This window comes from Chaetura pelagica, unplaced genomic scaffold, assembly GCF_000747805.2.
Source record: "Chaetura pelagica isolate M959 unplaced genomic scaffold, ChaPel_1.0 scaffold177, whole genome shotgun sequence".
Classification (NCBI taxonomy): domain Eukaryota; kingdom Metazoa; phylum Chordata; class Aves; order Apodiformes; family Apodidae; genus Chaetura; species Chaetura pelagica.
This window is the reverse complement of record NW_009953803.1, coordinates 805152-820815: the sequence shown is the minus strand read 5'-3', so window position 1 is coordinate 820815 and position 15664 is coordinate 805152. Positions and strand designations below refer to the sequence as shown.

General features: G+C 40.0%; 1 protein-coding gene across 1 annotated transcript; it reads right to left on the bottom strand.

Moving 5' to 3' along the window:
* Nucleotides 1–1190: 1190 nt before the first annotated feature.
* HSPA4 (heat shock 70kDa protein 4) lies at nt 1191–14238 on the bottom strand. The gene is made up of 18 exons (XM_010001224.1): nt 14188–14238; nt 12413–12553; nt 11614–11736; nt 11131–11230; nt 10589–10722; nt 8469–8713; nt 7995–8071; nt 7561–7712; nt 6485–6591; nt 6012–6145; nt 5386–5567; nt 4890–4979; nt 4186–4338; nt 3527–3652; nt 2691–2798; nt 2268–2387; nt 1698–1859; nt 1191–1433 (listed from the first exon to the last, which is right to left on the bottom strand). Exons 3-18 carry the CDS (start codon nt 11731–11733, stop codon nt 1242–1244), a joined length of 2202 nt encoding a protein of 733 aa, XP_009999526.1. The 5' UTR covers nt 11734–11736; nt 12413–12553; nt 14188–14238; the 3' UTR covers nt 1191–1241.
* Between the last annotated feature and the right edge of the window lie 1426 nt (nt 14239–15664).

Here is a 15664-nt window from a genome sequence, read left to right as displayed (position 1 = left end):
TATTAGCTTCATTAACGTAGGCTCGTTAGCCGACGAACTAATGAAAGGCACCGCAGAACCTGCCCGGAGCAGGGCAGCGGTTGTGGGCTCAGCAGGGCAGGACACAACACCCACCCACCCCCCCACACCCTTTCCTTATCGCAATCAACAGCGGGAGGAGGCGATCCAGGAGAATCCAGTGCATTTATTTCTTGCAGTATCTGAACGGGTGTTTCAGCTTTGGATGTTTAAACACATGAAAATTAATGTTCGCAAGTTTAATGACAATCAGTACTAGAAGCAAATAATTGTATAAAGCTCATAGAAAAAAAAAAAAAAAGCCAAATCAGTCAGGTCTTCCTTTTCCTGGGGAAAAAAACCAAACCAGAACTAAAACCCAAGCATTCCAAATGAAGGCCTCGTAGAAGCAAGCATACCCCCTTCAGAAAGTTAGGAACAAGTCAGAATGGACTAGCTGTGTAGGCAGCTGAAATACAAGTATTCATTCCTTCTACAAGCAGCTAATTTAACAAGAGAGAAGTTCACATGGTCTAATCAGCCAGGGAGTTTGCCAGGAACACACACCCCCACCTAAGGGCACATCAACAGTCTGAGCTGGAGGGTAGAGCTGCTGTGTGTGCTCCAGCCCAGGTACAGGAACCAGAGCCCGGGCTGAGCAGGGCACCAGTTGCAGAACAGAAGTTTAGTGCTGCCACCCACCTCTCCCACCCTTGTGTAACCATGAACTCTTCAAGTGCAAATCAAAACAAACCCAGAGCAGCGTTAACACTAAAACAAGGGCTAGAGTAGCATGAGCAAAGGGAAGTCAATGCTTCAGGCTGTCAGAACCCCTCTCCCTGTGATCTTCTTGCAGTCCTAGTGTTAACGGGCACTTCATCTAAAGGTTGTTGCTGTAATCCAGGAGAGAAAGTGAACAAACAACTTCAGAGGCTGATGTCTCACTACTTTAAAATAAAATTGACTCACCGTGGATATCAGAAATGGAGAACGAGCTTATGGCTGGTCCTGTACACCTAGTAAGAATACCAAAACTTCTAAACATAGTCATAATGGCAAGAAATACTGCTTATTTGAGTAATTAGCTACCTAAAGTGTTCTGACTTGATGCATTCACCAAACCTCTCCAAAAGTTTCTCAGAGTGCTGTGGTATTCAACTTGCTTCCATTTGTATTCAGAACGTACAAAGTTGACAACTTAAAGCTTTATTGCAGTTTGCAATAGTATAAACAAGTGGTGCAGTTCAGTCAATGTCCATTTCAGGAAGCTTCTTCTCAGGGGCAGTAGGGCCCTGCTCAGCCCCCTGGGGCCCCCCATTGGCATCTCCCTGTCCCTCCACTGGTCCGTTGGGTTCTGCTGGTTTCTGCTCCTCCTTTGGGAGTTCCACTTTGGGTCTGGGTTTTGTGACTATAGGATTACAAGTACTTGTCAATTCCTAGAAAAAAACAGAAATAAAACAGTCAGGAGATGCTTTTGTCTACCAAAAGGTGTACTTCAACCTGCTGCTGAAGTTAGCTTTTGGCACCACCAGAGAGATATTCAAGCAGAGGGCCGATGTTGCCCACCACATCTGAGATGACTACCCAACCACTGTCCTTCTGTGACAGATCCCTCACCTCAGTTTTCCTCTGAGCACAAACAACCAGTCCAAGAAACTAGGAAGACTGATGGAAACTTGGAATTATGTAGCAAGACTTACTTTAGTTTTAGCTTGTATCTCTTTAGCTTTTATAACCGGGTCCAAACTAAGACTTCTCTTGTTTTGAAGATTAAGTTTATTGTTCATCCACTCCATAGCTTCATTTGCACTCTTCTCCACTTTTGCCACATCTGCTTCATCTAGATGGTCATACTGTTCATCCTGAAACAGCCAAATCAGTAATAGCTGTGCAAGTATTTTTCTTTAATATCTAAATTTCATGCTTATTTCTTCAAACTTTTAGCTTCAAAATACTAGAAAAACCACTTAACCAAAAAGCCATTCTAGTTAGCAGAGCAATTAGACTGATGACCCACAGATCTACCCAGACAGCTGAAGTCCTACTGCTGCTGCCATTTTCCTTCCATGAGGAAGTCAACACCTGATTAAAAACAGATGGTCAGATTTTCAAAGCCAACACCCTCCCCTGAAAATATGGCAAACAAACATCAAGAGCTCAGAAGGCAGCCAGGAGGTTGCACCAGCTTTTTGCTTAAAAGAACTTCCTTAAAATTCAGACAAGATTTGTACCACTTCCTTACATTTGGAAGAAATGAAGTATGGAAATACCTTTGCTTTGAATGCCTGGACAATTTTCATGTACTGTTGAATTTGCTTCCCTAAGTCCTCAAATGCTTTTGGTCTTTCCTCTGATTCTTGAAATCTTGCCTGAATAGGTTGACCCAGAGTCTGAAACAAAGTTCAACAGATATCAACAACTATGCAGCACCACAGTATAGTCCTGCAAGATTTAACAGGGTACATCAGCATTTCTGATCTCCTCAGAACTTCTACTCTTCCCTCCCCTTACAGGGCTGAGTCTCCCTCAACCCTGTTTGGTTTCACATCTATTAAGATCTGCTTCTCATATACTTAATAAGCAAACTACATGGTTTGTCACCAGTGCTCACCTCTGAACCAGCAGACCTGAGGCAGCTCCCTAAGTGAACAAAGCTCTCTAGATCCAGTAAGTTCCAATGAAGAACCACTTACCTTCAATTCTGTCAATTTATCAATGTAAATTTGTTTGGGTTGGTCTTCCCCATCTTCATAAAGCCAGTTTTCTGTATCTTCCAGCTTCAGAGTGAAACTGTTTCGATCCTGAGGCAACACATACAAGACAGGCAGGTGAGATGGTTCTGCTGGATGGCAGAACTACATGATACCTGGAACCTTTCTGCAAGGGTTACATTTTTAGAATGTGCAGACACTTGCTGGCAAGGGCCCCAGTACCATCAGTGGAGATCTGATCAGGAGTTTGGAGTGATTCACCTGACTAACGCAGTCATCTAACCTACAATTATACTAATTATGCACCAAGCTCCTTTAGTACACCAGGGAAAGCTAATTAATAACACCAAGGGATTTTCAGGTGACCTGCTCAGACACAGGTGCCCACATTTAGTCACAATAATCCCACCTATTATGTTCCTAAGTAGAGTTATTATTTTTTTCTTTTTTTTTTTTCAAATCTTAAATTAATCCTAAATACTGACAAAGAGCCAAAACAGAATAGGTTGCCTTAAAAGTCACTGTAAAAATGCTCCTAGTCTGCTTCAGTCTGAAAACACATGCTCTGGTAGTATCTTAATTGCTGCAGCTGCTTTGGGGAACAACACCCAATATACCCTGGGTACCATCTGCTTGTACTCAGGACACATTTAGTAGGTTCTCTTCATAGCCAGAAAGGTTAAAAGCTATTTCTCCAAATTTGTAGTCTGAAAACACAGTCTAAGGAAACACAGAACATGATACAGTCGAAGGTTAGTAAATACAACTGTTCTTTGCAATGAGATACATTTCAAGACAACCAAGCCAGAAATACTCACATCTTCACTAATGAATTTCTCATAAATACTGCAGAGTTTGTCTCTCATATCATACACATATTCTTCCACTGCATTCTTGGCATCATTCCTCTCTTTCTCCAGCTTGTCCTGCATTATCATTTTACCCTGTGAACAAGTTGTCAAATTAGTCAGCTAAAAAGCTACTTATTTACATAATAGTTAATACATTTAGTACTTCATAGGTTCACATGTATTAAATACATCTATTGCCAGGACACCTCAATAGCAAAGGCTTAAGTGTGGTTTATGGAACTGTTCTAAAACACAGCACATGGGTAAAAACTGATTTCAGTTTTGGTGGTTTATCCAAACCAGTACAGAACAATCTTGTTCTGCTTGAAGAACCTTCACCCCAATAGTAGCAGCCACTGGGTACCCTGCAACTGCAGCTGACTTTGGAAAAAAAAGAAATCACCCTGTAAACTAGCTTTCCTGCAGGGAAACTCTTCAGGAAGAGTTCCAGCATTCACTTAACAGGAATAATATATTTTGGCTTCCTGGGGCAGTTCTTCACCTCAGAAAAACACATTTGTTTCCTTTTAATCTTCTCTTGATCACCCTTAGTCATGTTTTAATAAACAGCAAAATTTCTGGAGATCAACCAGTGACATTTTTGGCTTGGTCAAGCAAGAGTTTACCTCATTCTCAATGAATAAGTTCAGCATATCCTTCCCTATCTGCCACACCAACTGGTTCTCAATGGGCAGGTCCACAGTAGTAGTCTTTACTTTAGCCTTCTTGGCTTGAGGAGGTTGATCCACTTTCTTGTCTTTTGAGTCAGCCTGTGAGGTCTATAATAAAGAGATATATTCAAGGTAAAAACAGCATCACCAGCCAGTTCTGGTGAAGTCAAGCTGAGAATTCAAGACATAACAGAAAAAGTATTACTGAGTTAATGCACCTCAACATCAGAGCTACCAAGTGTGTGTTGTTCTGACACTTCAGCTGTTAAGTCAGAGACAATTAATCCAATCACTGACCTTTTCAGGGCACACTGACTGCACCCCTGGGGTGACCCTAAAAGGGTAACCTAAAAGGGTACCCTAAAAGGGTAACACCCTTTTAGTATTTAAGTCACTGAAAACAAAACTACTAATTCTTCCATCAACAGGAGAGTTCACCCATTTTATCAGTAGCAGGTCACTTGACAGGTCTGCAATTATCCATGCCATTTATGTACTTCTAAAGGTTTCATTACAATAGGGACTACCAATATGCTCAAATAAAAGCTCAGCTTCCAGAGCCATGACAAAGGCAGCAGGTAAGCTCACACACTCCATGTTCTCAGGAATCTTCCAGAAGTTTCCTGTAGAAAAAGAGAAGTCTCAAATATTAATTTTACCTCCATTTCTTCAGACTCTGCCTTGTTTTCAGGTTGGGGTTGCTGCTGTTCTTCAGTCTTTTGTTGCTCTTCCTGGTCTACTTGCATCTTCTGTAATTCATAGAGATCCAGTTTGACATGTTAAACAAAGCATATGCAGATCATTGCTTCAGTTCTTACACTGATCACTTACATCTAATCCTCTTTAGATAAAAGAAACTGAATGAAAACTGAAGTAGTCTTGAGACTAATTATAAGCTTCCAGTCTTTGCTTAGGCAATTAACAGCTCACTCCCAGATTGATTAAGAATTTAACCATGTCTCACAGTCCTGGTTTCAAGAGATCTGTTACTGGCATGACATACTTCAAATTAGTAATTTTATCACATCTTATTTCAGTTGCTGGACATGTCTACTCAAATCTCATACAAGTCTTAGAAGCTTCCCAGAATTTGGCCAATTGTGCTTCATCATAAAAGCAGTTTTCTAAGCAGGTAACAGCAATTAAGTCTATTACCTCTTCCTCTTTTGCATGCTGATCTGTTTCCATAGGCTCTTCATTCTCATCAGATTTATGAACCTCCACTAATGATGCACTTGAAACACTGAAGATACCATGGATATTTACTCTAACTTTGACTTTCACTTTTGAACTGGATCCATCTGTTTGAGGAGTGACCTTCTGAACCAAGAAGTGAGCTAAACAATCCCAGAAAGAAAAAAACATACCATTTGATTAACTTAATCACTGAATGCAAAGTAAAACCTGACTGTTGCTAACAACAGATCACTGCAAAGTGCTCAGAGGATATCAAATCCTACTCAAGTCACACCACTCAATTTTTTCAGCACTGCTAGGATACACAGCTGTCAGAAATCCCCTATAGTACGTTGCAAAAGCTGGTGCTACTTGTATCGACTGAGTATGGCCCCTTCAGGTTTGCTCCAATATTCACATGCTCTTTATTTAGTCTGTTTGTCCAACAACTTCATGTTACTCCACTCATTTTACTGTAGATCCATGACTGGAAATCTACAGCATTTGTAACAGGTTGCACTTCCCAGATTACATAATTAGACAGAAAGAAGTCCCAAAACATGTACAAGACTAACACAAGTCTAGAGCTACAGAATGGTCTTCACCTATAGCAGGATCTGGGTAAGGCAGCTCCTTGGGAGAACTGTAGTATGCCTCAAGGGTAAAAGGTTCCTTCCTGTAGAATGTGAGGACCTTGGAAAATGGAGCTGGATGGTTCTTGGGAAAGACCTCACAGTCACTGTAAAAGAAAAGAAAGCACTTGTCCAGTATGTGGGATGATGCAGCTGATAAAGTTAGGAAGAGTTTGCTAGATACTGTTGTACCTTAAGGAAAATTTTCTTTAAGTGAGCAGAGTGTCTCCCAACCTCTTAGGTTATCATAAGACTGACAGCCATGGAGGAAGTGCTAAACTGTCATCCACCCTTGGTTTTATTATCTGAAGTTGATGGTAGTAGAGAGAGTATCAACATTTGAATTGTTAAATGGGCCCTACTTGAAAAGTGCTATTTACCCTAGCTGTCACCAGTTAGATTTAAGCTGTAAGTAATCATGCTAGAAGATTTAATTTTTTTTTTACCTTAGCCCATCCTCTGCTGGTGAATTCCATCGCAAAGAAATAGGATAGAGAATCACATCTGTGATAGAAAACTCTCTCACTTTGAATGCTGGGGACAGGATAGCACACTGGAAGAGCAAAGAGTCACATCAGCCATTCAAACATCAGGTGAATGGTACTTTAACTCAGCAAGTAGCTATTTATGCTGCTTAATATGTACATTTACTCTAGGCTAAGGGAGACTAATACTGATGGACTTGGGACCTGTGTAACAAGCACTGGAAGCTCATGTGTGCCCTTCCTTTTCAGGAAGCTGTCACAATCCGCTCACTCTGGAAGGGAAAATACACAGGTTTTATTTCAGAGTCACCCTGTTGTTCTGTTTGCTATGGTCGGGCTACTGAATGTAGGAAAGCAAAAAACCTCTACGTTACTCCTCAGAGTGACACAGCACCAGGCTCTTTGCACATCCTAACACAAAATTCTCTTTTTCAGCAGATTCCAGTAGCTAGTTCACACCACTGATGAGGCAGCTGTAGACACACAGTAAACACTTGAAGGGAGGAATTAGGTAACAGAGCAAAATTAAGATGCATTCAAGAGATGAGAGCACCAATAACTAGAGTATTTACCAGTGCTTAAGCTATTCAGCACTGCCTAATCCCAGCTCAGGACACAGATTTCCATCAGCAACAATCAAGCTTTCATTTCCATCCATGTTATTAAGCAGTTGTCATATCATAAGTCTATCAGTACTGCTGAAAAAAAATAATAAAGTTTTCCCCTTGTTTAATGTAGGCCCGAGAAGAGCCCGGAGGGGAAAACATCATTCCAGGAGCTCCATCCGTTTCCAGGCACAGCAGCAGAGTATGTGTTCCACTTGGACCAGCCACACTGATCCACTGATCCAGCTTCAAAGAGCACAAAGGAATCACTTCATGCAGCTATTCTCATTCCTGCAAGTGTTTTCCTGAAGCTTATTTGAATCCATTCTATGATACACATGAAGTATCTTTTATATTACTTGTGGACTCTGGCTCAAGCATTTGCAGATTTCAATAAACACACTCACAGTTACAACAAACAGCACTTTTTACCTGCAGGGCACAACCTCGTGCAACGGCCTCATCTGCATTCAAAGTTGTACTGACTTCTTTGCCAAAAAATTTACTGATCTTCTCTTTTACAGCAGGGATTCTTGTGGTACCACCAACTATCTCTACTGCATAAATATCCTCCTTCTTTAACTCTAGAAAGGAGTCACATATTAGTTTTTACAGATTACATGTTTCTGATTTATACTAACAACCTGACATTGTAAAAACTACAAGTTTTACCAGAACAACCATTATTTTAAACCTGCTCTCCAAGCTTCTAAGCAGTAAGTGTTTCAGATCTTAGCTTGTATGAAAGAGTTTTAAAAAGCTTCTAACTGCTAAGCTGTGCTCAATCCATCAGTTCAAGTTCTGCCAAGGGAAGTGTGCACTAGGGATGTCCACCTCCAGCACATAGAACACAGACACACACTTACTGGCCTGCTCCAGCACACTGCGGAGGGGTGGCTCCACTCTTGCCAGGAGGCCATCACACATCTCCAAAAATTTGCTTCTGTTGGGAGAAGCCAGAAATAAAAGCTATAACAAACCACAAGCAAGTTAAGACTGCAAAAGCAACAGGATGACAAAACCAAGCGTCATTTTAACTACATACTGCAGGGTCTTCTCTGCCCCAGCCCTAGTTTTGTACTTATTTAGTATCTTCTCCCAGAGAAACTTGGTTCTAGTAATCTAGGCACATTTGCAACATTCCCAGCTCTCCCTCCTAACTCGAGGCCATGGACCAGTCTCCCGACTGTCACTTTGAGCAGCATCCCTGCACACTGCTCTTACACTTCCCACCTCCCTCAGGCCTAAGCACTGACACTTTATTCCAAGTTCCTTTCCTGCCTGAAGCAGCTCAAATGAAAGGCACTTACAGCTCACCTCTGCAAAAGCAACAGCCTTACCTGTTCATTGTCCCAGAGACATCTTTGTCATCCATGAAGCACTCTATGTTCATGGGGAGGTCAGAGGCATTGGCACTCATCAGTTTTTTCAGTTTTTCACACTCCTGGTATAGCCTCAACAATGCACGAATCGTTGACTTGATGTCCAGTCTGTATTTCTTGCCAAACTCTTCACAGAAGTGTTTAACTAACACCTCATCAAACTTCCTGCCTCCAAGTGTTGTATCAAAGGATGTAGCAAGAACCTTAAAAAAAAATTGAACTCTTCACTTGTACTACAATTTGTGATTACTTGAGTGAGCTAATTAGCAGTTAATGCCAAAGCATTTCTGTGTTTCAAAGATAATGCAACTTTAAATGAAAGCAAGTACCACGACATTTCTATGGAGGAAGAATTATCCTAGTGCAGCCCCAACAGAAAAAAAACAGTACAGTTCATTTTCATTCTGCCCTTGCCATTCCCAAGGAATTTCTTTTTTGAGAGCCTCATTTGCAAGTCCAGCCTATCCCAAACAATAAAAGCCACCTCCCATATCCATGGACACTGCAGGCAAAAAACTAAGCTATTCTCTTCACTTACAGCAATGTAAGTAGCAAATGCAATCACTCACATCTGATAGTTCGTGTGGATTCCAACTGCAGTAACAATTATACACATCCTAAGTGATGTCTTTTGGTTTTGATACTTTTTTAAAAGTCAAGCAAGTCTAAACCATTATTATCCTATGCCTTTTGTAGCTGATATTAGATATGTTCAAAACACTGTGGGAGAAATAATCTCCATTACCATGGACAAATTCTGGCAGCAACACAAGCGCTAAACCTCTTTGTGAATGGTCATTCTCACAAGAATTACAGCACATATAGACTGGAGTGACAAGCTGCAGGAAAAAAAGGAACAGATGCTCTCCCAAATGCTGAAAAGCAGCCTTGGGCATCCAGCCTTCCTGTAATGAGGTGACAACTTTTAAAAGAAATGTAGGAAGACAAGGCAAGGCTTAGGAGCACAATCTGTTCAGCAGCTTGTACAGTAAGCAGACCAGAGTTTCCAAGTCCTGCTTAGCCACTGTCAGTTTGAATCATCTCCCAGTTTAATATTTGATGCCTCATAAGGGTGGAACATACTTACACCCGGCTAAAAATAAAACAGGCAGAGAATAAATGTTATTAACTCTTGCAAATAGGTGCTAATTTTTGATGAAGGAATTATCTGCAAAGAACATTTGCAGACCATCCATCTTAGCTGATTCTACTCCTTAAACATATTGTGAACTTAATTATTCTCTTTAGGAACAGGAATTCATAAAACCATCACATTATTCTCAGTACTCTTCAGACTAGGTTTGGGCTCTGCACTGTTGTAACTCCCTTGCTGTCCAGCTCTGTGCTGCACTCAAAAGCATCCCTTGCACGGTTTCACAGTTTAAAAGGCAAGTCTAAGACAAGCAAAGTAGGTGATGTTTCCTCACAAGAGGAAACAGCTACAACAAAACTAATGTTTTCAGAACTCTTGCCTTGTCTTCATTTCACTACTCCATGCTTCAAAATTGGTGTTTGTTTCTCTACCAATTACAGTTATCAGAACTGCAAAAATCCAGACTGTAATCTGAAAAGAGCCAGCTAGGAAGTGTATTTGCTGGAAAATAGCAACATTTTAGCAACTTACACTTAGCAGTACACTGTAACCTGCTTGGCTTTCATTCACAGCTTCAAATAATTAAGAAGCTTTTACTCTTTGACAGTTGCTCTGGTGCTTGTGAAAGTCTGTCACTTACACCATTCTAGGAATTCCTGTTTTAATGCTCGATCTCATGACTAAACTCCAGTACTTTTTGGAAGCAGCACTCAGTCAGATATGGTAATTTCTGAACAGACCATTTATTCCAGGTTTTCATTCTTTGCCAAGGTCTGCTGATGTTTGCTTCCTCCACGTATCACTCAGCAGCTCTCTAGGTCCCTGCCCTACTTTTAACTCCAGACAAAAGTAAAATTTTAGAATATGAATTGAGCTGCCTGGATCTGCTCATGTAAAGACAGGCAGGCTTGCCTGTCACAGGCCAGCAAGGTACTGATGAACATTTCTACTGGTAATTAAAATGCATGCAGAACAGATTGCTTACTTTTAGTTTTCCTTTGTTGAATGCACAAACAGAAACTTGATATGCAGAATGCCCCATATCCACAAAAACAACATTCCGTGGCTTCTCTTCCAAGGCAGGCAGGTCTTGCTTATAGATTCCATATGCCAGGGCAACTACAGAAAGAAGAGTCAAGAGTATAGTCAGGACATCCAGTTCTGTAATTCCTTCAGATATAAATGGTTTATCAGTAAACAGCATTAGCAATTCATCTGACTTTCAAGCTACAGAAGCAGGTCTCTCATTTAGACAAAAATCCCACTGCTAAAGGAACATAAAAGAACATCAAACAGCATCAGCCCCTCCCAGTAGCTGCATTAAAACTAACATTTAAGAAGTATTTTTATACCTCTGTAAAGAGATGAAAAAACAGATCAGAGCTTAAGAAACTTTATCACATCTAATCTACTTCAAGCTTACAAACCCAATAGTAATTCCAGAGAGCAAGGATCCGTGGTAAATTAAGAGCTCTTTTATATAATAAAAATAAAATATTAAGTGAGGGAGAGAAAGGAAGGTATTACCTGCAGTTGTTTCATTTATTAGCTTCAGACAGTTGAGACCAGCAATCTGTGTGGCATCCATCACAGACCTCCTTTCTGCATCTGTGTAGAAACAGGGAACCTGCAAGGAAATCAGGCAGCTAATATTAACATTTAGAAGAGCCATCTTCAGCAAATAGTTACAAGAAGGCTGTCTAGAGTCTCAGCAGAAAACAGCTAAGGAACCTTGCAAATTTCATGTTCGTTTCAGTTGCAATGAAGAAAATATTACACTAAGACAAAGTTACTTTCAGTGAATCTTTTTTCCATTCCCTCTCACAAGCCACTCATTTTAGGAGCAAAGAGCTAAGTAAGTCTAGTTTTGAAGAAGAGATGCAAGAATCACTTTTAAACTGGAAAGGCAAATACCTGAATATTCAAGTTTAATGGGCAATTCAACGCTGCAATCTTTTCAGTTCATGATATCAACCAAATAGGTGAGGTTATTTGCCATCACATACTTACAGAAACAACACAGTCAACCACAGGCTTCTTGAGTGCATTCTCAGCAGTTTCCTTCAGTTTGGTGAGGAGCATTCCAGTCACTTGCTCAATAGTAAAGTTTCTTTCTTCTTCCATATACATGGCCTTCAAACAAAAATTGTGCACACATGTATTACACTCCAGCAAAAACCATGAGCTATAAACATAAGGAACAAATGCAAAACAGCCTTTACTAACTCTGAACAACCTTCTGACAGGTTAGCTTGTGCAGTAACACAAACACTGAAATGCACACGTCAGAATCCACATACACGGCTGCTCTGGACATAGATCATTTTTTCTTGAAGCCCAATTGCTAGACAGTGCCCAGGATGCCTTCCTCCCTACAGTTTTGGAGTAAGTTAATTTGTAACTGCTAAAAATCCAAATCAGTTCAACCATTGTTGAAAAAGAAACAGTTCTCATTTCCCCTGAAGCACTAAGTTTACATCTTACACCCTTGCAGTGTCTGGACAGCAGCTAAAAAAGCACAATGGCCAAGCACCTTGCCTTCCAAATTCACCATGGAGGGAAGGAAAAAAGCACTGCTGAAACAGCTTGTGTGGGACTGGCTTTGCAAGGCAGAGAAATTTTGTAACTGTAAATCAGTCTCACCCAGTGCCTGGAGAGCTCATCTAAATTATTAGTCCTTTATTCCCTATTAAAGACTTTCGATTCACAAGACAACAATAACTGCAGCAAGCAGATTCAAAATAAAGAGATAAAAGGAAACTTGATCAGTTTTCCTCCTGTGGCTCTTTTTCAAAGATGCCAGACTTACCTTGATGCCAGTTGAGCCTGTTGGCAGCTGGACAAGTTCATAGGCAAGGCTTGCTTTTTCAGCTTGAACAAAGGGATCTGAGAATGCACGACCATGAAATCTTTTAAAACTTTGTACTGTATTCTTTGCATTTGAAATAACCTAGAGGAAAAGAAATCTTTAATACAATGTGTCAGGGGAACACCTGAATTTCAAACAGAAGACAGTTTTGTTCTCATGCTTCTCTCGCCAGAATATTTTTGTCATTTGTGTCTTAGCAGTATCAGGTCTGTTGCTAGAAGGCAACTTCCCTCTGACTGCTGAGGTACCCTACAGGAAATAACATGTATGTGAGAAAAATGAGCCAAGATTTATCAAAAACTGATGAAAAAGGCATTTGAGTCTCAGAGAGAGAATCTTTAAAAAGATTCTTCAGATCCTTAAACATTTCAGCAAAGTGTCTTTCCCATGTGTTGTTTCCTGTCACCCCACCTTTCCATTGCGTTGTAGACAGTTATCTTTAGCAAAGATAACAAACACACTGATGCAAACTCCAGGTCCATTCAGAGACTCTCACAGAACAGCTCAAGGACCTCATAATGAAGCTTGAACAGTCAGGAGGGTCCCAAGATGATACTGACAGCTTGGTTTAACTGACAAAAGGTAGATTGTCTTGTATTAACATCAGTGCAAATGGAGAAGTGAAAAATCATGATACCTTGTTTTCACATGGTGAAAGTAAACTTGTTTAATTCTTCCCTTAGAGGAAGACAGATACCAAGAAAAGCACAGTAACTGACAGAGCAGACAAGCACTGTACCATGTAACATTTACCTGTGACTCCATTTCAGTCAAGTTCCTATTTCCTAAGTAGTCTAATTTTGATTTTCTGTAAGTTTAGTTTCTGCAGGACATACCTCATCTCTACTGGATCTCTGTATCAATGAATTTCTTTAAGCTAAGCAGACACTCAATTCCAGAAAAACATCTGTATTTAGTTTTTAGTACAGTTCTTCTGTTCTTGAATAACATGGTTGTGTCCAGTCATTTTTGTATTCTAGACAACGCATCTTCACACATCTCTAGGTATTTTAGGCTAAGAAAATTCAAGTGTTTGAATAGTCACTTCCTGTAGAGGACTTCAAAAACAATCATGTTTTATAGGGGCTTCAAAGCAACACAAGGTGTGACACAGCAGGACCCAAATGTCTTGAGCAGGATAAACCAGAACAAATTTTTCCATTCCTTACATCACAGATACCTACCTATACCAACAAAAACTCAAAAGTACAAGCAAAAACACCCAATAGATATTTGTTGTAATGACATGAGTCAAGAAAGCAATATATATTTACACTCACGTACATCCCCTTTCTGACAAAATTATGCACTTAATAGAATTCTACAGAACGTGGTCACATAGCTAAAAGCTATCATAGTGTACAGTAAGTGGAACGAGCTAGGGTAAGATGAAATACTACTGCTTAGCTATGGAATTTACATTTGCAACCTAAAAAAAATATTCAGTATTTAACTGAATTTCTTAAGAAGCAAATTCTTTTTATTTGTACTTTTAATTATGCACAAATATCAACCCTTAGATTTCTACCCAAGATGAGAAAGCAGCATTATGTGCTGAACAGCTGAATTAAGCTCAGCTGTTCATTATGGAGACAGTCATGGAGACACTAGGAAGCCAGCTCAGAGATATCTGTAATCTTCACCGATTAAAATACATTCTACTAATCTGATTTGTTTTAACTAAAGTTCTTTTACCCAAACTATGTAAAGCTCACCTGGCTTTTAGCTGCAGCCCCAATTGAGCGATTCTTAGGTCCAAAGGATATACATGATCTATAAAGGAGGAGAAAATTTTCCAGTTAGGAAGTGATTGGTAGAACTGCACTGCATATTTTTTGGTTTAAAAGTATTTATTAATATTAATTAGACAAAGGTTATTTTAAACCATAATTGGTCCATTAAGGAAGCTGGTTACTCACTGCAATGTATGCATAGAATGTTCTGTGAATTCCAGAGAGAAATAGGCATTCTAAGTTCAGCTAAAACAGCAATGTTCCTCACTGCAGAACATCACTAAACCCAGATTCACTCATGCTACTTCAAGTTTTGCACCTAAGCTATGATTGGGTAGACACTCTTTATCTCAATAATATACATAAGCCATTCTAAGGGAAACTGTTCGTTAATAAAACTGAATATTAAGAAAATAATGCCTACGTGTCTGTACCAAAGGCTAACTAAGCTTTTCAGTTTTAAAGTAAACCCTTCAAGAGCAGGAAAACAAAACCTGCAGAGAAAGGTTGGTGTTTGTGAATTTAATCTGTACTCACTGAAATAAGGCAGATTATAGAAAATAAAAATAATACTTTAAACTACCATGTGCAGCTTACAGTTCTGAAAAAGAAAGAATTTTTAAAAGCCTCCTTTTGGAAACAATTCCCAGTCTTGTTAAACCTCTTGATTTACATATTTAACAAATTGTAGAAGCCCTAACAAAATTAAATCCAGCCCTCTAATCCAAGTTCCCCATACCATTGAGGTAAACTTCTCGTGGGGGGGTTGGGGGGAGAAATTGCTGTTAGTAAAGCAGATCACAACCTACTGAGAGCACCATGATCTGTTCTCTCTAAGGAGCTGTCCTACAGCAGGGCCTATGACTTAGGGCTGCCACAAGACACAAATCAGTCTGGTGCTTAGAACTGCTCTTCCAAACAGAATTGAAGACTAGACTGATACAACTGCATTGGTTTTATGTCTTCCTCCAATTTATTAATAACTTAACAAATGAAACAAGATCCACCCTAAAGCATATGTTGCAACAGAATCATCATCTCTGAATTAACCTGTTATTATTTGAAACAAGGGACTCCTGAGCAAAGAGTGAGGCAGTTCCGTGTGATGCAGCCCCTCAGGCCCTTACGAAGGGAACAGGAGCTGCAGAGCATACAGCTAAAACCCTGATGAGCCCTGGGCAAGAAGCTAGTTATTAATTTACTCTGGTCTCCAGAAAGGAAGACAGGAATTGTTGCTTTTCTCCTGGACAAAAAAACCAAAAAAGCTATCCAGCTACTTCACTGCTAAACTCACAAGCCAGCAGTCCACAGTCACTACAAATCCACTGATCATGGAACCCTTTAGACCTGCCAGACTAAAGCCTCAAGGCAGAAGTATGTCTCAACAGAAGGATACAGCACAGTAATAAAAAATACACAGACCTGTATTACACCCTGGGGATAAAAACCTTAAGTGCAT